The sequence below is a fragment of the Phacochoerus africanus genome, chromosome 4, assembly GCF_016906955.1.
Source record: "Phacochoerus africanus isolate WHEZ1 chromosome 4, ROS_Pafr_v1, whole genome shotgun sequence".
NCBI lineage: Eukaryota > Metazoa > Chordata > Mammalia > Artiodactyla > Suidae > Phacochoerus > Phacochoerus africanus.
The window spans coordinates 74,633,958-74,658,051 of NC_062547.1; the positions used below are offsets into that span (position 1 = coordinate 74,633,958).

At 52.9% G+C, this 24,094-nt stretch overlaps 2 protein-coding genes across 2 annotated transcripts; one reads left to right on the forward strand and one right to left on the reverse strand.

The window, feature by feature from the left end:
* Nucleotides 1-1,408: 1,408 nt before the first annotated feature.
* Nucleotides 1,409-9,999, forward strand: TMIGD2 (transmembrane and immunoglobulin domain containing 2). The gene is made up of 4 exons (XM_047774718.1): nt 1,409-1,454; nt 3,824-4,183; nt 9,397-9,619; nt 9,932-9,999. The coding sequence occupies exons 1-3, from the start codon at nt 1,409-1,411 to the stop codon at nt 9,609-9,611; spliced, it is 621 nt and encodes a 206-aa protein (XP_047630674.1). The 3' UTR covers nt 9,612-9,619; nt 9,932-9,999.
* A 1,078-nt stretch (nt 10,000-11,077) lies between these two features.
* On the reverse strand, nt 11,078-19,530 carry SHD (Src homology 2 domain containing transforming protein D). Its single transcript, XM_047777483.1, has 6 exons — nt 17,078-19,530; nt 15,867-15,972; nt 15,600-15,788; nt 13,985-14,108; nt 12,721-12,840; nt 11,078-11,490 (listed from the first exon to the last, which is right to left on the reverse strand). Exons 1-6 carry the CDS (start codon nt 17,372-17,374, stop codon nt 11,304-11,306), a joined length of 1,023 nt encoding a protein of 340 aa, XP_047633439.1. The 5' UTR covers nt 17,375-19,530; the 3' UTR covers nt 11,078-11,303.
* Between the last annotated feature and the right edge of the window lie 4,564 nt (nt 19,531-24,094).

The window sequence follows — 24,094 nt, forward strand, 5'->3', positions numbered from 1 at the left end:
CAGGGACGAAACTTCACTGCTGCCACTCAAACTGAAATTCACCACAACCACCATCCCACAGCCAGGCCCTGAAATCTGGCCACTGACTATTTACGTCTTGCATTTACTGAAAAGCCAGGCTTTTGCCCAGTGGATGTTCAGCTTTGGAAACCACTTTTCCCTCCCCATATCACTCCTATGCTTCTTCTCCAGAAGCCTCTCAGCCTGCCCAGAATCCCTAGGTCTAGGAATGACTGTGTGCAGCTCTGTCTTCAGGGTCAGCCTGGGGCTCAATCTACCCAGGATCTCCAGCATTGCCTTTTGCAGTGGGTGGGGGAAGAGTGGAGTTTGGAAAAGTCCTCCAGAAAGTTCAAAGAAGAGGAGTTCTGGTCGCGGCTCAGCGGAAACAAATCTGACTAGTATCCATGAGAACGCAGGTTCAAACCCTGGCCTCGCTCAGTGGGTTAAGGATCCCCCAATGCTGTGAGCTATGGTGTAGGTCGCAGACGTGGCTCTGATTTGGTGTGGCCGTGGCGTAGCTGCAGCTCCAATTCCACCCCTAACCTGGGAACCTCCATATGGTCAGGGTGTGGCCCTAAAAAAAAAAGGCAAAAAGAAGGGGGAGGAGTGGTAGGGGGAGACCAGGAAGCTGTGTGTATCTACTGGGAAAGTGTGGGCAGAAAGCCACTACAGGGGCCTCCCTGTAATTGTGAGAACAACTCTGTAAAACACTGACCCTCTTTTTTCTGGTTGAAAAAGGAGGTCACACTGTGGTTGGGGGTGAGATATTGAGGCCTAGGAGTCTGCCTCCTCTTCCAGGGGTAGGTACTGCCAGCCACAGGATGATGGGTGCAGGGCTAAGAGAAAGTCCACAGCCTGTGAACCCCCTCACCTGGGTCCCCCAAATTCTCCCCAGTCTATGGGGGAAGGAAAATCCCGCTCCCTGTTGCAGGACTCAAAGCCATTAGTAGAAAGCCATTCCTTTGAACCACAAAGGAGGACATCTTGGTGGCAAGAGAATTGGGGCTGAGATTCTGCCATTCAATCCTTTGCTCAAGCCTTAGGTGCCTGCTCCCCTCCCCCACCCTTGCCTCACCTGCCCTTCCAATGTGTTCCCCCAGCCTAGGGGTGTTCATGTAGTCTTTTAGTAAGATTTTCAATCACATCATCTCTATCACGTACACACACTGCCTTTCAGATTAAAAAAAAAAAAAAAAGAACTTTGGAGAAACTGAGGCACAAGGTGACAGGAAGTGGAGCCCCAGGCAGCAGTGGCCACCGGACGTCTGCCGTCTGGCTTGGGTGTCACATATGCCTCTGTGGTGGGGGCGGAGTGTCACATATACCTCTGTGGCAGGAAGTCTGTCGAAGGAGGGGGGAAGGGGGTGGCAGGACAACAGCTGGGAGACAGGGGCCTCAGTGGCCAGGAATGGGGTTCCTGGGTGCGGCGCTGATTTTCCTAGCACAGTTCTGGGGTGAGTACTTGGGCCTTCCTCCCCTCTACCCCCATCTTCTTGTGATCCATCACCCTGCTGCCTACCCCTCCTGTTCAGAGCCCCTCAAAACCTTAGTCGCTCTGCTCTGCCAAACAAGGCCCGTCTCTTTCTCCGATACTCCGAAGTTGACAAGGGTTGAAGGGGTCTAGCAAGGATCCACACCTGGGGCTCATAGGATAAAATTCACCCCATGACCTGAAACCGAGTCCTGAGTCACCTGGCTCTGCTGGCCTCTCTTATCTCCCCCCACCTCCTCTGCGTTCCCTCTCCTCCCATCCAACCTGCTGGCTTGTCCCCCCACCCCCCACCCCCGACATATCAAACTTGATCTCACCTCCTTTGCACCTGCTGTTCCCTCTGCCTGGAACACTTCCCTGGATCTTCTTTCTCTAGCGACACTGTAATGGCACCCCAAATGCTAGGAACCTGACACACACTCCTTCTGGGGGAGGGAGGGCTCACAGGCACCCCAGATCTCTCGTGGCCCAAAGCAAACTCTTTCCCTGCCTGCTTCTCCCTCCATTGTCCCCCATCTTGGCCAAAAGCCACAACCATTCACATACTCCCTCAGGGTAAACGCTTGGATATCTGTCACTGTCCCTCTTTTCCTCTCTCCTAATTTAATTCTTCTTATAGTTCTTCTGGGGGCAACTTTCGCAACCAATTCAGATTCTGGCTACTGCTTTCGAGGGTCTGGCCCCCATCACTGGTCTCCTTAACCCTGGTTTCCCAGCTGCCCTGATCCCCCACCCCCACCCCCATGGCATAGCTGTTCTTGCCATGGCAGGCAGGGTGACCTTCTTTATTTATTAATTTTTTCTTTTCTGGTGGCACCTGTGGCACATGGAGTTCCTGGGCTAGATGTCGAACCTGAGCTGCAGCTTAGGCCTACACCACAGCCACAGCAACACTGGATCTGAGCTGTGTCTTTGACCCACACTGCAGCTTGCAGCAACGCCAGATCCTTAACCCAATGAGCGAGGACAGGGATTGAACTTGCGTCCTCATGGACACTATGCCAGGTTCTTAACCTGCTGAGGCACAATGGGAACGCCTATTTTTTTTTTAAACCTTTTTTTTTTTTTTTTTGGTCTTTTTGCCATTTCTTGGGCCGCTCCTGCAGCATATGGAGTTTCCCAGGCTAGGGGTCGAATCGGAGCTGTAGCCACTGGCCTACACCAGAGCTGCAGCAATGCAGAATCCAAGCCGCGTCTGCAACCTACACCACAGCTCACGGCAACGCCAGATCAGAGTGCTGTTTTTAAAACTTAAATTGGACCACATTTCCTTCCTGCTCTCCTGGTTTCCCATTACACTTACATTCAAAAGTAAATGGCTGGAGTTCCGTTCATGGCTCAGCAGTTAACGAACCTGACTGAGATCCGTGAGGATGTGGGTCTGATCCTTGGCTTCACTCAGTGGGTTAAGGATCCAGTGTTGCCATGAGCTGTGGTGTAGGTCGCAGACGTGGCTGGGATCCCACATTGCTGTGGCTGTGGGGTAGGCTGGTGGCTGTAGCTCTGATTCGACCCCTAGGCCTGGAAACCTCCATATGCCAAGGGTGAGGCCCTAAAAAGCAAAAAAAAAAAAAAAAAAAACCAAAAAAGTAAACGGCTCCCCTTTCTCCACCCACACCTCCTGACCTCTGCCACACCCCACCCCCATAGGCTGTGGGTCTCTCGGATCCCACTTCCTCTCTGTCTTCCCCAGTCACATGAGCCTCTCCGATGTTCCTCCAACTCCCCAGGTATGGTCCACCCTTAGGAACTTTGTATGGGCTCTTGCTGTCTGGGTGCTCTTCCTCCATATCTCCCTTCCTTCCCATAACTGACTACTTACCATTCGGATCCCTGCTCATATGTCACCTCCACCGAGAGCCCTTCCCTGACCGCCTTCAATAAGCAGATCCTCGCACGTCATCCTTATTTTACTGCCACTCCCCATTTCTTCCCTCCATGATGATTCTCATTTCTTGACTTCCTGTGTCTCTCCCTGCTACCTACCCTCAGATTGAGAGCTCCACGAGGGTAGAGATTTTTGTCTGGCTCAGTCACCTCTGTATTTGTGTCCACAGTGTCCAGATCAGGGCCTGGCACACATGAAGCAATATTTGTGTGGCTGAGAGCTGGGCATGGCAGAGTCCACCTGATATCTGAAAAGGTGCCAAGAGACTTATACCCATTTCACAGACGAGGCCATTGAGCAAGAGGTGACTTTGCAAGAATTAGAGAGACAGCAAGCTTTCAAACGCTCATTGCCTCATCTCTGTGGGCTGTCTAGGGGAGTAAGTCACACACTCACACGTACCCACCCTGAAAAAGGCCTCACTCACCTCTTCTGTCCCCCAGCCCCACAAGGAGCCACAGGCCTGAGTGTGCAGCAGGCACCCAAGTGGCTGCAGGCACGGCAGGACGGCCAGGTGACCTTGGTCTGCCAGGTGGAGCAGGCCCAGGCCTGGGAGCAGCTCCGTGTTGAGTGGACCAAGGATGGTGACACCTTGTGCCAGACACAGGTCACCAATGGCAGTCTCAGCGTGGGTGTCTGCGGGCCCCGGGGCTGGCTTTCCTGGCAGCAGCCTGGCAATCTCACCCTGCAGCTGGATCCTGTGAGTCTTAACGACAGTGGGCTTTATGTGTGCTGGGCAACTGTGGAGATCCCTGGGCTAGAGGAGGCCCAGGGCAACGGGACGCAGCTCCTGGTGGAGACAGGTATGAGGACAAGCAGGGACAAGCGGGGATTTGGAACTTCTAGAATCTTAAGACTTTTGGAATCTCAAGCTCCTAGAAACATAAATTTCTCAAATCTGATTCCTAGGAACAGGAAGTCTGCAAATGCAAGGATTTTGTAGTCTAGACAGTCTCTGTTGCATCTACTCCACTCTGACCTTATAGCGTGAAAGTCGCCATAGACACACATACAGGAGTGGGTAGGCCTATGTGCCAATAAAACTTTATTTAAAACAACAGTCAGGCGTTCCCATCATGGCACAGTGGAAACGAATCTGACTAGGAACCATGAAGTTGCAGGTTCAATCCCTGGCCTCGATCAGTGGGTTAAGGATCTGGTGTTGCCATAAGCTGTGGTGTGGGTCGCAGGTGCGGCTCGGATCTGGCATGGCTGTGGCAAAGGCCAGCATCTGTGTGTCTCTGATTAGACCTATTGCCTAGAAACCTCCACATACCATGGTGTGGCCCTAAAAAGCAAAAAAATTTAAAAAATAAAACAATCAGTGGACCGAATTTGACCCAGAGGCTTGTTTATTGATCTCTGTTATAGACTATTACAACCATAAAGACTTTTTTTTTTTGGCTGTGACCACAGCGTATGGAAGTTCCCAGGCCAGGGATCAAACCTGTGCCACAGCAGTGACCTGAACCACAGCAGTGACAATCCTGGATCCTTAACCCACTAGGCCACCAGGGAACTCCCTAAAGACTTGAATATATAGAACTCTGGATTTTGATTCAAAACAATCTCATAAATGGTATAATTCAAGTATATTCTACATGCAGAGAAATGCACATACCATAAGTGGCCAGCTCAATGGATGTCTTCATCTGTTCAACTGCTGCTATAACAAAATACTATAGACTGGGTGACTGATAAGCCCCAGATTTATTTCTCATAATTCTGGAGGCTGGAAACTCAAGAGCAAAGCACCAGCAAGGTCATATCCTGGTGAAAATCCTCTTCCTGGTTCACAGCGTACACCTTCTTGTGGCAGAAGGGGCAGGGGAGGAGTTCCCCTTGTGGCTCATCGGAAAGGAATCTGACTAGCATCCGTGAAGATGCAGGTTTGATCCCTGGCCTTGCTCAGTGGGTTAAGGATCTGGCATTGCTGTGAGCTGTGGTGTAGGTTGCAGATGCGGCTCAGGTCCTGTGTTGCTGTGGCTGTGGTGCAGGCCAGCAGCTACAGCTCTGATGACCCCTAGCCTGGGAACCTCCATATGCTGCTGGCGCAGCCCTAAAAAGATAAAAAAAAAAAAAAAAAAAAAAGAAGGGGCAGGGAGCCCTCCAGGGTCCCTTTTATAAGAGCCCTGATCCCATTCACAAAGACTCTACCCTCATGATCTAAACACCTCTCAAAGGCCCCACCTTGTAATATATCACATTGGGGGTTAAAATTCATATGAATTTGGGAGGGATGTATGAAAACCAGAGCAGTGGATTTTCACAGGCTGAGCAAACTCTGGGACCAACCACCTTCCTCAAGACACATTTGCCTCCCAGTTGCCATCCTCATGTCCCTGCCCTACCCTCATACTATTCCAACTTTTTTTTTTTTTTTTTTTTTTTTTGCTTTTTAGGGCCACACCCACAGCACATGGAGGTTCCCAGGCTAGCGGTTGAATCAGAGCTACAGCTGATGGCCTGCACCACAGCCACAGCAACGTGGGATTCAAGCCGCATCTGTGACCAACACCACAGCTCTGGGAACACTAGATCCCAACCCACTGGGCAAGGCCAGGGATGGAACTCACATCCTCATGGATACGAGTTGGATTCGTTTCTGCCGCGCCACGATGGGAACTCCTATCCTGACTTTTAACAACATAAATCTATCTCGACTTGTTTCATATTTTAATTAATTAATTAATTAATTTACTTTTTTGTCATTTTAGGGCTGAACCTGTGGCATATGGAGGTTCCCAGGCTAGGGGTCAAATTGGAGCTGCAGCTGCTGGGCTACAACACAGCCGTAGCAATGCAGGATCCAAGCCACCTCTGTGGCCTGCACCACAGCTCACGGCAATGCTGGATCCTCAACCCACTGAGCAGGGCCAGGGACTGAACCCGGGTCCTCATGTACACTAGCCAAGTTCGTTACTGCTGAGCCACAGTGGGAACTCCCTGCATTTTTATTTATTTATTTAGGCTTTTTAGGGCCACACCCACGGCATATGGAGGTTCCCAGGCTAGGGGTCCAATCGGAGCTGTAGCCACTGGCCTAGGCCAGAGCCACAGCAACGCGGAATCCGAGCCGCGTCTGTGACCTACACCACAGCTCACAGCAACACCGGACCCTCAACCCACTGAGTGAGGCCAGAGATCAAACCTCATGGTTCCTAATCAGATTCGTTAACCACTGAGCCACAATGGGAACTCCTGCAGTCATGTTCTTTACTCACTGGGCCACAGCAGGAACTCCTGGGACTGTCACTTTGAAAGGGGCAAAAAATCGGTTCTTGGGGAGCAAAGATAATCCTACTCTTTATGTATCTAGCATAGATATGCAGACAGCACATAAACAGATTTACAGGATATCTGTGGTATTAACATTTCATGGGGGAACAAATTAAGATTCTTAAAAAGTCTCCTTAGGGAAGTGATAATGAAGAAAAGTTGGGAAACATTGAAATAAAGGCATGAACAATTCTAGAACCTTAGAATGGTAGTATCTTAAATACTTTAAAAAGAGAGACTCTCAGAATTTTGCAATCACAGACTGTATAAGAGCAGAGAATTCTAGAATTCCAGAACCTAGAATTGAAAGCCATCCACTCTCAAGGCTGGAAGAAACTTTCCAGATCAGTAAGCCAGCTGCCTTGTTTTACAGAGGATAAAGCCAAGGGCAGTGAAGGCCAAGACACACACAACCAGGGATGTGGCCAGCTTTCTCCTGAGCCCAGCTCAAACACTGCTGTGACCTTGCATGACACCCCCTTATGAGCCAAACTTTGCACAAGGGTGGGAGGAAAAAGCTAACCCAGATGGGGTTCTGCTCTCTGGGGGATTCCCTAGGGCCTAGGGCACATGCCTGGCCCCTGCTAGGCAGAATGAAGCACCGTCTAGGCTACCCGATCCAAGAGGCCCATTTCTCTCCAGCTGGTAGGGCCCACCCACCGACTGCCTCCAGGGTGGAGTGTTATGGCTGTCCTGCCTGTCCCCACCCCTCCAGTGACAAGGGGGCCAATTACCAATTAGCAAAGGCTGTGAGTTGTTGGCAGCTGCGAGGGAGTGGGAGCAGGCGGGCACAAGTCCAGCTCCACACAGCTGGCTCCCCCAACCATGAACAGCTGCTTGGCAGCCCCTGGGGAACACTGCCAACTTTAGAACCTGCAAGAGGAAGGGGTCGGGGACGCTGGGCCTCATCTTAGGCACAGGAGAAGGTACCTTTGGCTGGGGTTCTTGTCAGTTACACAGATTCTGAAAGCACATCCCCATTCTGCCATTCACTTGCTGTGTGAGCTTGGGCAAGTAACTTGACCTCTCTGTGCCTGTTTACTTGGTTATCATATACAGCTAATAGTGCTTTCCTCATCAGGTTAGGTGAATTTAAAGTGATTACATCTAAGAGTTCCCTGGTTGCCTAGGATCTGGCATTGTCACTACTGTGGCTTGGGGTTCTAATCCTGGCCTGAAAACTTTTGTATGCTGTGGGTGCGGCCAAATAAAAACGAACAAACAAATAAATAAAGTGATTACACCTAAAGAGCTTATTACATGGAGTCCCCGCTGTGGTGCAGTGGGTTAAGAATCCAACTATAGTAGCTTGGGTTGTTATGGAGGCATTGTTCGATCCCCAACCCACCACAGTGGGATAAAGGATCTGGCCTTACAGCAGCTGCTACGTCTTTGATTCAATCCCTTTGGCCCAGGGAACATCTATATGCCGCAGGTGCAGCCATTAAAAAAAAAAAAAAAAGAGTTCCCATGGTGGCGCAGCGGAAACGAATCTGACTAGAAACCATGAGGTTGCGGGTTCAATCCCTGGCCTCACTCAGTGGGTTAAGGATCCAGCATTGCCGTGAGCTGTGGTGTAGATCACAGATGCGGCTCGGATCCTGTGTTGCTGTGGCTGTGGTGTAGGCTGGCAGCTACAGCTCTGATTAGACCCCTAGCCTCCATAAGCCACAGGTGCAGCCCTAAAAAGAAAAAAAAGAAAAAAAAATTTAGGAGTTCCCGTCGTGGCCCAGTGGTTAACGAATCCGACTAGGAACCATGAGGTTGCAGGTTCGATCCCTGGCTTTGCTCAGTGGGTTAAGGATCCAGCGTTGATGTGAGCTGTGGTGTAGGTTGCAGATGCGGCTCTGATCCTGCATTGCTGTGGCTGTAGCATAGGCCGGCAGCTACAGCTCCGATTAGACCCCTAGCCTGGGAACCTCCATATGCCGCGGGAAGCCGCCCTAGAAAAGACAAAAAAAAAAAAAAAGTTTATTACAAGATCTGAAACATAGTAAGTCTCCAATAAACATAAATGGTTGTTATTGTGTCTATGATGCTGATTATTTAACAAGACTCAAATGTTCAGGTCAGTGTAAGTTTTGTTTTCTGAATCAGGGAAGTTGTTGGGCTCGAGTGGGGGAAGTTGAGGGAAGCAAGGGCCCAGCTGCTGCCTGGGTGTGCAACCCCAGGGAGGTGACTCAGGTTCTCTGAGCCTTGGTTTTCTTGCATGTAAAAATGGGAAGGACACGGTGTAGAGGCTCAAAAAACAAGAGTCGTGAGGTTGATGGATCCCATGACCAGGATGATGGAGCTCATAGTGGGGTTGGTGAAGTTCATGGTGAAGATAGTGGAGCTCAAAATGGTGGAGTTCAGAGTGAAGAGGCTTGGGGCGGTGTGTGTGTGGGGGGGTGATAAATTTTGTGATTGGAATGATGGTGCCCATTATGGGAGCGATGAGGCCCATGGCAAGGATGGTGGAGCTCATGGTGGGAATGATGTAGCTCTTGACCAGGGTGATGGAGCTGATGGAAAAATCCTGTCGGTAGTTATTTCACAGTAACCCTGCAAGACAGGAATGATTGGTCGCATCAGAAGAGCAAACAGATTCAGAGCAAAAACCTGTCTGAACTCACACTGCATGGCAGGGGCAAGAACCCTGAGGTCCCACGTCGGGTAGAGGGGCTCTTACCCTGAAGGGGTGCCGGAAGCTGGCTCGAAGGTGACCACTCCTAAAACGCACCTTTCTTCTCTGCAGACGGCTCGCTACTGAACCAGGGCGTCTCAGGTGAGCTCCACCACGTGACTCCGCTCTGGCCCCGCCCCCCGGGCCCGCCCCCCATCGGACCAACCACAACTCCCTCCACCCCAACTCCCAGGAATTTTCTTCGCGCTGCTGGTGACCGGGGTTGTGGCCGTTGCCGCTTTCGCTCTAGGCGCCTGGGTCTGGGCCCGCTGCTGCCGTCGGCATAGGGAAGCAGGTAAGGAACTGCGCAGGTAGCCGCGTGGAGGGCAGGGGGTTCCCACGAGCACCGCCGTCCCCTGGCCACCCTGCCCCCGCGTGGCGAAGATGGGAACTGCAGCTGCCAGACAAAGTCCGAAAGCATCTGACTTTGATACCTGCCCCTTTTGGAATGAGAGAGGATGCAGCTGGGGGGGCAGAGAAAGGGAACAGATGGAGAAGGCTGGCCCCTACACCCATGTTTTTCAGAAGCATAGACAAACCCCCCAGAAGTGGGCTGTATTTAGTGACTGTCCCCTCTTGGTGTCATACCCGCTTCCCTCCAATGCAGGGAATCCACTCTACAGCAACGTCTTATACAAGCCTCGGAGGGCCCCAAGGAAGAGTGAGGCATGGCCTGTGGAGGGGAAGGTGCTGGACATCCCCAGAGAGGATCAGAATGGCCAAAGCTTCTATTCGATCTCTTTACCCCAGCACCCCACTGCCAAGCAGCATCTAGCTCCCAAATCTTGCCCCAGGCCCAGTCCCCCCATCTCTGTGTTCAGAGTTTCTCCTGCCTCAGGCTCCTCTGGGCAGCCAAGAGAGTTCCTTGAAGCGAGAAAAGGAATCAGAACCCCCAGAGACCCAGAGAGGACCCCCCAGCGGCTACGTAAAGATGCAACTGATTCCAGGGGGTCAGGGAGTCCAGCCTGAGACCCTGTGCTCACTTCCTCTCCCTTATCCCCAGAACACCAAATAAAGGCTCACGAAGAAAGCAAAGCCAGAATGTGTGGCAATTTGGGAGTGCTGAAGAGATGTGAGGAGTCATCTCGGGGGTCCCAAAGCCCCCAAGGGTGGCCGGAGAGGTCCACTGTGACAAGGGGGCTCCGTGATGACTCGCTGGCTCCCCCGTTCTTATCTTTGGAGGCGTGTGTTTATTAGCAGACAAGTGATGCCCCTAGCCTCCAAACAGTGCCCTGAGCTGGAGGCATCCCCCTCCCCAGCTGGTATTGCCTCCTAGGCAGGCTTGGAGTTGGGGGATGAGGGGCCAGATTGGGGCTTCCTGGCTTTTATCTGCCCCCCCCCCCGGGTCTCCTGCCTGACTGTCACCTTGAAGTGACACCAGCTGGGCCTGGCTCCCCTCCCCCACTTCTGCTGTTTCCATGGGGACAGATGTCCTTTCTGCAGCAGCATCAGCCCGTGGCCACCCGCCCCAATGGGATGGGGGCGGGGTTGGCCTGAGAGCCTTGTCCCCTCCATTTCTCTATCTTTTTTTATCTGCCGGTCTCCAATGTCTCTGGCTTTTTATCTGCCTCCATACCTCTTTCTCCCTGCCTGTCTCTACCTCTGGGTCCCTTCCTGTGAGCAATTCAGGCTCCGACCCCAACTCCATTCCCAAAACAAGGAGCTAGGAATGCTCTCCCCACCTCCCAGGGCCTGTCTCCCCTCTTCCCTCTGAGAAGCTGGGATCCCCACCTCCCAGAAAGGACACTTGAAACACACAATAACTTATTTATTTTCCAGGCCAGAGGAGGACTTCAAGACACAATTCTGGGCTCCAGGACCCAGAAGGAGGTGGAGCAGAGCAGCTCCAATAAGACTCAGGGCCTAGAGGGGTGGGGAGACTTTCCATCCAGCCTCCTCCAGGACTGGAAAGATTTCCAACATTTGCAGCCAGAGATTCTGGGTCCTCCAGGCTCAGGGCAAGGGGCTGAGGCTCTCTGTTAGGGGCTCTGTGAGACCACGGGGTACAGCAGGGCCAGATGCTCGGCGCCCTGCACGGGCAGTGGGCGGGAGCTATAATGGAGCACCAGCTCTGGCACACTGGGGAAAGGGCCACTGTGCTGACCCAGCACAAACTGATTCTCTCGGGTCCGCGCAAACTTCAGATGCAGGAAGCCTTGGCTGCTCCTGGGGGACAGGGATGGGAGGGTATCCAGTGCTCCAGACCCACCTGCACTCTCCAAGCCTAAAGTCACCCTCTCATGTCTCCCAGGAGCTAGGGGCTGGCGTCCCCAAATATTTCTGAACGGCCACTGGTGTTAAGCTGTAGCTAGTTCCACAATAAAGGGTCCCCTATCAGGACAGGCTGGAGCTCCTATCCAGGTGGAAGTCCCTTCTGGGAACATGGCAGGCACTTTCTCTCCAAACCTCCTGACCCCTATGCTCTCCATCCTGGGCTCCTCAGCCTAGGGTCTCTTTCCTTTCTCTCCATCTCTGGTGGGTGGAATGACAAAGAACCTGGAAATTATTTTATCATCATCATCAGTAAGAATGAAGCACTTCCTCTTTCCTGGGCCTTCTTCTCAACATTTTTTCACTTTTTTCCCATTTAATCATCATAGTATTACAATGAAGTTGATGCTATTTTGGGGGGAGGCCACCCCCGGAGTTATGAGGAAGTTCCTGGGCCAGGGATCGAAGCCCCGCTACAGCAGCAACCCAAGCTGCTGCAGCAACAATGCCAGATCTTTAACTTGCTGTGCCACAAGAGTACTGTTACAATGCAGTTGATTCTATTATTATCCTCGTTTCCCAGATAAGGAAACTGAGGTCCCGAGAGCTGAATGATTAAGCTGAGGTCACGTAACTAGAAAAGTGGCAAAGACAGGATGTGAACCTGCTTCCAATCTCTTTTCAATCTTGACATTTTAGGAATCTCACACTCAGAAGCCTGATAGAATCTTAGGAGTGTTTTCTAAATCAGAGACACTTAGACTCTTAGGCAGAGAGGCATGTAGAACTGGGGTCTCAAACTCAGATGTCTAGAGGGCCACTCTGAGATTCTGGCCCTGGATAGACACAGATGGGTATGTTTCAACTTCGGGTTGGGGGGAGTCCGAGGAAAGGCAGATGCCCAGTTCCGCATCTCGCTCAAGTTCTAAATCTACTGGATGGCTGCCTCTCCATCTTCTTGCTTATCTCTAGTGATAGGTAGCTCATTCTCAGTCGGAACAAAGTCGGTGCCCTCCCTGAAAGCCCCGCCCTCTGGCCTAGAAGCCCAGTCCACAGTCCTGGAAGTACCGCCCACTGGCTGCTGGAGCCACACCCCTCTGCTCCCGCTGAGTTCAGCCAAAAGCGTGACAGTTGAAAGCATGCAGTACTGTGCCCCTCTGTTCCTCCAGGGGGCTGGGGTCTCACCTGAGGGACAAGGAGCAGTCTTGGGGGCTGGTCTCGCTGAGCCGTACAAGGTAGCTGCCTTCCTTGCAGAGCGACAGGAGATTCTCGGCATCTGCCCGGCTCAGCGGGCCATGAAACCACCTGGAAGTGGGGGTGGGGACAGATGTCTCTTGAAGAGCCATCCCCTTTCCAACACATCCTGGGACTTGGATGTAGGCACAGCTCGTTCAAGGACTTGTGACAAACAAGCAAGAAAATTCGCTTGGATTTCTCAAAAGGAGCCTGGTTTTCAGGCAGACGAGTTTCTCCCTGGAAGACAGCTGAGCCCAGGTCAACCTGGAGCTGCTCCTTCCAATTCACCACAGACTCCTGACCTTGACCTTTATAGCCTCCCTCTGCTGGGTCCCCAAGGGTCCTCAACCTCTCCCTAATCCCCCAACTTGAATCACATGCATATATCACTTTCATGAGATTTGCCACATCCTGCATCCCCACCCACATGTACCATTCTTTACTTAAAATTTTAATGTGCTCAGAGAGGTTAGCAGTACAAGAAAGGTATCAAAGACAGATGAGCACCAGTTGTTTGTACTGAAAGAAAATACCCCGTGCTTCAGTGTTAATTAGGCAGTTCTGTGCCACCCACCTAAGAAGTTTGGGAATGACTGTGATAAACACACCCTGGTTCTCACAGGGCTGGGCTCTGGGTGCTCAATGAACTCCCCAAGGAGCTCCTAGGCTGAAGGGACACAGAGAATCCCCAGGCCCAGCTTGTGAGCCTTGCTCCAGCCTAAAGTTGGGACTCCCAAATCCTGCCAATCCCACTTTTATCATAAGATCTCCTGGAGGTGAGAATAATATTTGCCTCTTTGCTCTTAGTCTCTAAGGGGTTTACAAAACCCTACCCAAGGGAAGGAAGGAAATACCCTTTAATTTTATTCGAGGCAGGCACTATCTTTGGGGTATTACGCCTGAGGTTCAGAGGGGTTAAGTGACTTGCCCAAAGTCACGCAGCCAAAAGATACAGAGACGGGATTTGAACTCTGAATCTAATGAAGGAGGGAACGGAGATGCCATCTGATTCTGCTTTGCACAGAGCTGGGTGAATGGCCCACAGCAGGCTGGCACCCAGTGAAGGTTAATTGAAAAAAATTAATGAAATGAATGAATGAAAGTTACTCCAGCCCCTCCCCACCCCCCCCCGCCCGGTCTGAAGAATCTGTGGCTGGTATGGGGGCAGGGAGGGATTCAACCGGGCTCTTCCATCTTCAACTTCCCCACTCACGGCTGTTTTTCCAGGGGCAGGGTCGGGTCCACACGCTCTGCGGGCTGGGGGCTTCTATGCGGGGGTCTCCGGAGCTCCTTGGCTGACCCTGAAGTTCTTTCCCATTCAGGACTGTCAAACTGCACTGGAGAAGATTTAAGAGAGAAAAGGAGTAAGGCCCGCCTACCTGAAGAGGCGGGGGTGGCGATAAGCCAATGGATTTTGAGTAGGAAGGCGGTGCCAGCTTGGGACAACCTATCAGAATCCAGGAGAGGAGGGGTTGTATTTAAGGCTGGGGCAAGACTGGTATATGAGGAACCAATTAGCCTTGAGAAGAAAGGGGTGCGGTAATTCAGAAAGCTGGTGACATGGAAAGACCTGCAGGTCCCTGAGTGATAGGCAGTAGGGCATGGCTAGTCCACTGGGTTGAAAGTTCTGCCTGACTTTGGCCAAGTCATAGAGCTAGAAAACCACTCCCAATATACAGACAGGTAGACTGAGGCAGTAAGTCCCAATTTCCCTCACAGTTATATAACTTCTGGGGCAGATATATGTTCGTACGACTCTTCCTGATCCAAGTTATTTTGTTTCTTAAAGCTGGCATTATTATTAGTAGTATTATTATTGTCTTTTTAGGCCGCACCTGCGCCATATGGAAGTTGCTAGGCTAGGGGTTGAATCAGAGCTGCAGCTGCTGGCCTACACCACAGCCACATCAACGGCAGGATCCGAGCCCCGGCTGCGACCTATATACCACAGGTCGTGGCAATGCTGGATCCTTAACCCACTGAGTGAGGCCAGGGATCAAACCCACATCCTCATGGTTACTTGGTCGGGTTCACTATCACTGAGCCATGATGGGAACTCCCTTAAAGCTGACCTCTTACCGAAGAGGAAACTGAGGTTCAGAGACTTGTCCAATCTTACCCAAGTCAGTTAGGAATTCACTCCTAGAAATGCTACCCTCTTCCTCAAAAGCTCCTGTGTAGTTGAGCACTTTAGCGCTCATTTTACAAGCACCCTATTTGACAGGTACTAGAATGACCCCTATTTTACAGGTAAGGGAACTGAGACTTAGGGAGATAAAGTAAGTGCTACAAACCCAGGTCTAATCTGACACTAAAGCCTATTCCTGCACTATACTGAGCAGAATGAGTAGGTTCTGTTGCAATCTAAAAGGGTTTTCGGGAGTTCCCCTTGTGGCCCAGTGGAAATGAATCCAGTTAGTATCCATTAGGATGCAGGGGATCCCTGGCCTCACTCAGCAGGTCGGGGATCTGGCATTGCCCTGAACTGTGATGTAGGTCACAGATGTGGCTCGGATCTGGCATTGCTGTGGCTGTGGTGTAGGCTGGCAGCTGTAGCTCCAATTCAACCCCTAGCCTGGGAACCTCCATATGCTGCAGATGTGGCCCTAAAAAACCAAAAGGGGGGGGGAGTTTTCAGTTTCCAAGCAAGATACAGGTTCTCCTGGGAAGAGGAATTTATGACTATCAATCATTCACACTTTAGTGAGAATTAACAAACTACCAAAGTGACAGGTGATGAGGATTTACTCTGCAAATTGAAAGAGGGGACGTGACCAGAGCAGGAATAGAGGGAGGCAGGCATTCAGAGGTCAGAGTCAAAGAAGCACCTGCAAATGCCTTGGAGATGTGGTCTTTCTTCCATTCCCAGGGCTGGTCATACTCATCTGCTGGCCGTTCATCCTCCTGGGGCAGCCGACTCTGTCGAGGTTTCCGACCTGAAGGAGTCTCATCTCCCGGCTCTTGGTCTTGCTCCTCATAGGGAGTGTCATACAGCTGCAACCCTCTGCATGGCAATTCTGGGAGGGCAAGGACACTGGTCAGCTCCTAACCCCACCTGGGACCCGATCATCTTCCCCTAAGCCCTGCCTACTCACCACTCACAATTCGCTGGGCATCATAGGGCTCCATGTAGCCATCATCCGGGGGTGGCGGGTGAGGTTGAGCATCAAAGGGGTCCGAGTATTCGGCATCGACTTCCGACTGGAGAGAGAAAGGAAGGGGAGGGGGTCAAGGGCTCGTGGGGACCAAGCCTAGTTCTGGATACCCCTACTGGGTGATAGTACACCTCTTGCCTGCTGTCTCTGGGCCACCTGACACATCCCCTCCAAGCAAGCGGTCTTCTCTTCCACCCACAACTGTCTGCAGACAGATGCCTGCTTTTCCTTGCTCTCTTCCTCCCTGTTAATCTAATTCTCCCTGACACAGACCCTGATCTCCTTCCTTCCATAACTGTAATGTTTATCAGGTGCCAGTACCGTTCTAAAGGCTTCACGTATATTTACTTGTAATACCAACACTCAGTTCAGTAAGTACATTATCTCCAATTTACAGATGAGGAGACCAAGGCACAGAGAGGGTAAGTGACTCGCTTAGGGTCACACAGCTAAGTAAGAGGTAGGGTTTGATCCTAGGTTGTTTGCTTCCCCGAGTCCCTGCCTCCTCCTACTTTTCTCTGTGCTACCACCCAGCATAGCCTCCCGTAACCCTCCACAAAGCCTTAACTACTACCCAGCACAGCCTCCTGTAACCCTCTACAAAGCCTTCTCTGTCTCCACGGAGGGTTTGGGGTGGATGCCCTGATCCTCTAGGGAAAAGAAAAAAGAAAAAAAGCATGGGCACTGGATGTGGGTCTGGGTTCAAGTTCTGACAAGCCAGAGCCATGTGACCTTGGGCCAGCTGCTTCTCTTCTGTGAGCCTATTTCCACTTCTATGAAACGGAGGAAGAACAGAGGAAGGGTGAAAGCAGCGGTGAGGGGGTTCAAGTGCCTGGTGGGGAACTGACTCACTCAGGTCTCTCTTAGGAAGATCCCTCCCATGGCTAAGAGGAAGGGAAGATGGAGGGGGAGAGATGTGGCAGGCGGGATTTTGGAAGGGGGGCACAAGGCAGGGCCAGTCTGAGAGGCGGGAGGGCAACCAGTGCTGTGCATTGAAAATGGACAGAGATCACTCTGCCAAGCAGGCCAAGGATGTGTCTGGCTGGTGCCCTGGCTTGCCCCTGGGGTCATGCATAAAACAAGCTCCCCAAAGTCCTGCCCCTGGCCCTCCTCATCCCATCTCCTGGGGCCACCCAGACTTAGCCACGAACCTCTTCGCAGGCACTGCCCAGCAAGACCTTGGCTCTGGCCATATCCACTGCCTCCACCTTGATGAGCCGGTGCTTTGGAGAGTCATACTTGGCGTCTCCAGGGCCCTTGGAGTCCCCAGGCCCCGCGGAATCAGGCTCCAGGCGGCTGTCCGCGTCCTCATAGGGGTCCTCAAAGTCCAGATCCTTCTGCTCCCGGTAGGCCCGTAGGATGTCGCTCTCCGTGTAGTCGGGGGTGGGCGGCTGTGGAGGGGGCCTCCGACCGCCAAAGCTCAGGTAGTCTCGGAGCCACTTGGCCATTTGAGCTCGTGTCACCCCAAACCTGGCCACTGTCAGAGGGGGACCCACATGCTCCCTTCTGGACCCCCTACCTCCGCAGAGTCCCCGGGGAGGAGTAGGAGGAAGGAGGGGCAGGAGAGGAAGAAGGAGGAGAAAGATCAAGTATGCTCCTTGGCTGAGCTCAGAGGAGGGTGAAAAGGGGAAAAAAAGGAGAAGGAGACGGAGGAAGGAGGAAGAGCAAAAGCGCACCTTAGCCCGGCTCTGGGAGGACGGCGGGGGAAGAGGGCACCCGGCAGGGCCCTGAACGCCCAGCACAGGGTCGTCCGGCCAGAGCGAGGGGCATCCGCGGAAGCGCGCGGAGTTTCCCCCGGCAGCGCGGTCTCCGTGCGAGGCTAGGTAGCCCGCTGCCTCCGGGAAGATCCGGGATCCCCTCGTGGGAGCCGGGGGCCGGGGAAAGCGCCGCCTGCAGAGCCGACGCCCCCAGCCCTGGCTCAGCCCGGACGCCTGGGTTCTCAGCGCAGCGGGCAGGCTCCCCGGGGGCGCGGGCGCCGCGCGCAAAGTTGGGTTGCAGGGACGGCGACCCTGGTGTGGAGCATCCTTTGTTGCGCTCCTCGCCGCTTCGGGGGAGCCCCAATCCCGGAGCCCCCTGCCCGGCCGCCTCAATCCGGCCCCAGGCGCGGGCACAAAGGGAAATAAAATCTCCTCCAATCCCCCTTCACGCTTTCGGAGAGACTTTAGCCGCAGCCGGCGCACGGCTGGGAGGGGGGACTTTGGGGAGGGGGCGCTCAGACTGACGCCCCAGCCCCTACCAGCCCCGGGCCGGGTCCCGAGCAGCAAGCAACGTCAAGGCTTCCCCGCCTCCCACTCCGCGGCTTCCCCCGCCCCCTCTCCTCCCCTGGCGCGCCCCTCGGAGGTGACAGAGACCTTCAGCTGTTCTGGGGAGGGAGGGGAGCCACTGCCCGCGGAGGGAGGGGGGATGCGGGGCGGGAGTCGCGGGGGGCCGAGGCCGCGGCTGCTGGACAGTGACCCGGAGGGCCGAGGCTGGCAGGACCGAGCGAGGAGAGCAGAAGGTGGGAACCTACCGGGGCTGACCTTGCTCCTGAGAGCGAGAGGTGCTGAGGAGTGAGAGAGGGAGGGGAGGTGGAAATTGGCCGGGAAATGGGGGGCTGGACTTGAACGAGGGAAGGGGTAAAACTGACCAGCAGAGGGGGTGAGAGGGACCACCATTGAGGGTTGAAATTGAACCAGGATCTGGTGGCGAAACTGACCAGATTGGGGGTGTGGAAATTGTCCCAGAGGTCACTGGCTAAAATGGATACTGACGCAGCGGGAGGGAGGGGGGAGACAACGGAAGGGACAGGGGTTCTGACTTCCCCTCCCCCAAGAGGGCTCTTCCCGTCCCCTCTCCCCAGGGGACTAATTGCGCAATGGGGGAAGGGGACTGGGGCAGCTGGCCAGGGGAAGGGAGATGATATCTGTGCCTAGCGTGTGTCTTCAGCATCTGTCCTTTTGTGGTTTCTGGGGGTGGAGGTGGGGGGGGGGGAACGGAAATGAGAGGGGTCTCGCCTGGCCTGGCTGCCTGTTGGCAGCTGCAGCTGTCTGGGGGCAAGAACATTAAGGGGTTGGGGGCAGTGAGAGAAGCAAAGGGAATCTTGGCCAGTTCCAGAGCAAACACATTTTCTCTTTTTCCATAAGGTGGCTTGCTCAGTTCCCCCTAATAGAGGAGTAAGATGGGTGGTCAGGAAGGACTGGACCCCAGATTCCCTTCTCCAGGCCCCCTGAGGTGGGTAGGTGCCTGTGGCTTGGAGTGCAAGTCAGAGCTGACCCCACCCCCAGGAATAGTGGGGCTGGGGGCCATGAAAGCACTTTGCTTTCCTGGTTTGAAAAATGGGCTTCTAACAGGAAAACCCCAGAAAGCTCGAGGAAGGATCGCCAAGAGGGAGTGACTTGTTTTTTCCCCTTGGGGAAATGGAGGCACAGAGGGGGAGGGACACCCCACAGCTCATTTCTGACTGGATGCCATGATATGGCCTGACTTGGAGTGGCGTTTGACACCCACCAGGTCTCTTCACAGAGTTGGAGGTTCTCCATCTCCCCTCCACTGTTAGCCCCATTTTCCAGATAGAGAAACTGAGGCCTGGAGCTGACAAAACAAGGCTCCTCATTCGTACGTGCCCCCACCTCCCCACCCCTCTTCTGCTTTGGATGAGCTGCCCAACACGAACCTGTTGAACTCAGTCCTCCCTCCAGAAGAGCCTTCACACAGCCCCCCACCCCACCCCGCCCTCTGCAATCAGCGACAGGCAGCAGCATCCCTGGGGACTGCCAGGGAGCACAGCGGGTAATTGTCCTGTTTTCTGTCAGCTGCAAGGCAATTCCCTGCTCGAGGATGAGCTGTTGACAGATCTCATCAAATCCAAGTCCTCTCCCTGTCAGATAAATACGCGACGTCTAAGGTATAAATATTTGAAAGGGGCCTTCTAATTACAGTGTGTGTCAGGAATAGCAATTAGAAGCCCCGGAGGCAGAATCAAACGGCGTTTGACTTTCCTGTGCTTTTGAGCTGGCTTCTCCTGGGGCTGCCCCCACTCTACTCCAGGAGCAGAGAGTGGGAGGGACAGGAGGTGGTGGACGAGGAGGGGAGTGAGCTGGGGGTCCAGAGACTCCGTGGTGCTGTGACCTTGAAGAGTCACCTAACCTCTTGGGCTTTGGATTTCCCATCAGGGGAGAGGGAGCAAGGGAGTGAAGCCAGGTTGCCAGTATTGCATGGATAAGGGGAAGGAGGTGCGTGGTCTGGGGGAGTCTGGGCTGAGGGGACCTGCCTTCCCCCAGAACTCATGGTCTGAGAGACAGGTTTGTTTTTTGTTTTTTTTTTCTCTTTTTAGGGCCACACCTACGGCATATGGAGGTTCCCAGGCCAGGCGTCAAATAGGAGATAGAGCTGCCAGCCCACACCACAGCGACAGCAACACAGGATCCAAGCTACATCTACGACCTACACCACAGCGCACGACAATGCCAGATCCTTAACCCACTAAGCGAGGCCAGGGATCAAACCGGCGTCCTCATGGATGCCAGTCGGGTTTGCTAACTGCTCAGCCACTATGGGAACTCCTCAGCCCACCTGACCTTGGGTAAATGACCTGGTTTGCCTTCTCACCTGTGAAATGGGAGAACAACAGCTACTCTCAGTCAAGAGCCCACTGCCTGGCACTGTTTTTGGTGCTTCTAAAATTTTGTTGTTGTTGTTGTTTTTAAGATATAAGTCACACACTCCATAACTTACCCAATTAAAATGCACATTTCAGTGGGTTTTAGTATGTTCATAAGATTATGCAACCATCACTAATTCCAGAACACCTTCATCCCCCCACAAAGAAACCCTGTACCCAAAGAACAGTCACTTCCCGTTCTTGCCAAATCTCCAGCCCCTGGCAACCAAGAGCCCATTCCCTGTCTCTGTAGATGTGCCTGTTCTGGACCTTTCATATCAATGGAATTACATACTATGTGACCTTTTCTGCCTGGCTTCTCTCACTGAGCATCACGTTTTCAATGTTCACCCAAATTGTAGCATGTCAGTGAGTGTTTCGTCACTTTTTAGGGCTGAATAATAGTATTTTCTTGTATGGCACACAATAGGTGCACAATATATGCTTAGAGTGGATGGGACCTCAGGAAGAAGCCAGAGGAGGTCCCTGGCTGGGAACTGTGCCTGTCTTCTCATTTCTTTTTTCCTTTTTCTTTTTCTTTTTTTGGTCTTTTTGCCTTTTCTAGGGTCACTTCCCGCGGCATATGGAGGTTCCCAGGCTAGGGGTGGAATAGAGCTGTAGCTGCCTGCCTACGCCAGAGCCACAGCAACGCGTCTGCAACCTATACCATAGCTCATGGCAACGCTGGATCCTTAACCCACTGAGAGAGGCCAGGGATCGAATCCGCAACCTCATGGTTCCTAGTTGGATTCGTTAACCACTGAGCCACGACAGGAACTCCTGTCTTCTCTTGTTTTGAAGATCCCTGTGTCTGCAGGAGGGATGGGAGCCAAGGCATCAGGACAGGAGGGGACCAGGTGGGTATGACCCGTGGCAGGGACTAAAAATTCCCAATCTGATGGAGACGTGGCCCTGCCTTCAGAAGCTCCTGGACACAGTCCTGCCTTTCTTCGCTCATAGTCTGACAGAGACAAGGTCTTGCTCTCAGAAGCCCCCAGTCTGATGGAGGAGCCATGGCTCTGACTTAAAGGGCTTCCAGTCTGATAGCAGAGGTGCGACCCTGCTCTTTGAAGTACCCAGTCGGATGGAGGAAATACCTGCTCGCCTTCAGGGGCTCCTGGTCTAATGGAGGAGACGTGGTCCTGCCTTCCAGGGCCCTCAACTAACTGGGAAGGCACAGACCAGTCCCTGGAAGCTCCTAGTCTACAGAGCAAGGTGAGCAAAGGTATAGCCGTGGAGCCTTGCAGTTTCAAACCCAGGTCCTGCCCCTCACCCAGCCTGAGCCCTTGGCCAAAGAGCCTCCCACCATCTGTAAAATGGGGCATGGATGGCAGAGCTCTGGCGTGGAGGGAGCTTCGGGCAGCGCTGGGCCAGCAGGAGCAGCCCCTTGTCTCCTCTGTGAGTACCAGGCTCAGGTGGGAGGGGCTCAGCAGGAGAGGAGGCCACCACTTCCGAGTCCCTCTGATGTGCTCCGCAGCCAGACAGACCCCGGGGGAGTTGATGGAGGAGACTCTGGATGAGGCCTGACAGCTCCCAAGGACTGGATGACAGACATGGCGCTCGTGGGGACAGGGACTGTCAGCAGCCAGGGGGGAAGGGCAGACTCTGGAGTGCAAAAGTGGGGGTCTTAGGGAGGTGGGCTCTGGGCAGAGAGCAAGGGGGTTGGTGGGCTGAGGCCCTGGAGGTGACAGACCCCAACATGTTGCTGCATTGTTCCTCTGCCCACTTGGCTCTGGGAACCCCTGCAAGGAAACTGGGGACTAAGAGCCCAACTGTTTCCAGGGTACCAGTGGGAGGACAAAGCATAAAAGTTGCAGGTTAAATAAGAATTAAAGAAACCATTCCAGTGGAGTGTGGAGGAAAGGGGAGGGTGGCAGAGAGCGAGCAGAGGCATGGGGCTTCCCGGGCCTCAATTTCCTTATCTATGAATGGAGAGAAACCCACTCATACCACACTCACTGAGCACCTACTAAGTGCTTGGATGGTCTTAGGTGCTGGGGAAACACTCATCAATACATGGATTCTTGCAAAGGTCACTGCTGGGGGGGGGGTTGTTCTGCAGGTGGACCCTCAGGTGGCCCCCATGACCCCAACCTCCTGGTGGTCACACCCAAGTAAGTCCCTCCCCTGGAACATGGGAGGGACTGTGGCTGCTTCTAACCAGTGGAACATGGCAATGGTGATGGGATGTCACTTCTAGGAGAGTCTCCTTGTGAGGCCAGCTCTTGGAGAGGTCTCTACAGGTAAGGAACTGAGGGCAGCCAGCCTCTGGCCAAGAGCCTATGAGGACATAAATTCTTCCAACAACCATGTAAGTGAGCTTGGAAGTGGATCCAGCCCCAGGTGGGCCTTCAGATGAGAGCTGACCCTGCCAACATCACAACTGCACTTGGGACAGACTCTGAAGCAGAGAACCCAGTGAAACCACATCCAAATTCCTGTTGTTATAAACTGCTGAATTTAGGGATCATTTGTTACACAGTACTAGGTAACCAATACAGGGAGCCACAGGGAATAAATATACCACCTAAGGCATCTCCTCAGAACTATACTACTTTGTTTTAATCCTACACTGCTTTAATTCGTCATCATTGGCACCACATTTTTTCTTTTTTTTTCCTTCCTTTTTGGCTGCCCCGTAGCACATGGTGTTATCAGATCAGAGCCAGAGCGAGAGTTGTGACCTATGCTGCAGCTGCAGCAATGTTGGATCCTTAACCCACTGTGCCAGGGCAGGGGTCGAACCTGCATCTCAGCACTCCAGAGATGCTGCCAGTCCCATCGCGCCACTTTTAATATCATTTGTTTATAACATTATGATATTTAGATATGTTTAGTCCATTACCCCCCATTTTCCAATGGGAATGTCACCTTTAAGAGCGGGAACTCTTTCTTTACTGCTGTAGCCTCAGTGCCTAAAACAGAGCTGGGCAATAATTGTTTGGAATGAGCAAATGGATTTCTTATTTCCCAGTTTTTATTGGGAAACTGAAACAAATGAGTTTGCATGAAGAGCTTAGCAGAGGTTTGGCAGGTATCTGTGCTTCACTGATGTTAGCTGTTCTCATCACTGTATAAATGGACCCTGTGTACTCTATCCACTGTGTCACACGAAGGAGAGGGGAGCTGGCTCAGCCAGCAGAGCTGCAGAACAGCATGAGCCTAGAAGTTGGGGTCGGGGCTGTCCTGGCCACCTCCCACTGGAGGCTGCGGGGAGCAGTTGGGTGACCTAGACAGGAGGCAGCAAGCCATCTCGATAGGGGGTCTGAGAGTAAATATTTTGGTTCTGCCGGTCACAGAATCACTGTCTTAACCACTCACCTCTGCAGCCAGAGAGTGAGGGCAGCCATGGATGGCCCGCACACAAGTGGGCATGTTAGTGTGGCAACAAAACTTGATTTCTAAAGGCAGACCATGGTCCAGGTTTGGTCCGCGGACCATAGTTTGGTGACAAGTGCTTTAGAAAGGAGTTAGGTAAACAATAATATTAAGTAGATAATAGTAACAAGTGGTGCACATACATGGCAAA

Coding starts and splice junctions, on each gene's coding strand:
- TMIGD2 (XM_047774718.1), top strand. CDS start 1,409: ATGGGGTTCCTGGGTGCGGCGCTGATTTTCCTAGCACAGTTCTGGG. Junction 1,455..3,823: donor TTTCCTAGCACAGTTCTGGG/GTGAGTACTTGG, acceptor TCTGTCCCCCAG/CCCCACAAGGAGCCACAGGC. Junction 4,184..9,396: donor GCAGCTCCTGGTGGAGACAG/GTATGAGGACAA, acceptor TCTTCTCTGCAG/ACGGCTCGCTACTGAACCAG.
- SHD (XM_047777483.1), bottom strand. CDS start 17,374: ATGGCCAAGTGGCTCCGAGACTACCTGAGCTTTGGCGGTCGGAGGCCC. Junction 15,973..17,077: donor TGGGCAGTGCCTGCGAAGAG/GTTCGTGGCTAA, acceptor TTCTCTCTCCAG/TCGGAAGTCGATGCCGAATA. Junction 12,841..13,984: donor CTGCCCCTGGAAAAACAGCC/GTGAGTGGGGAA, acceptor CCCCACTTCCAG/GTGGTTTCATGGCCCGCTGA.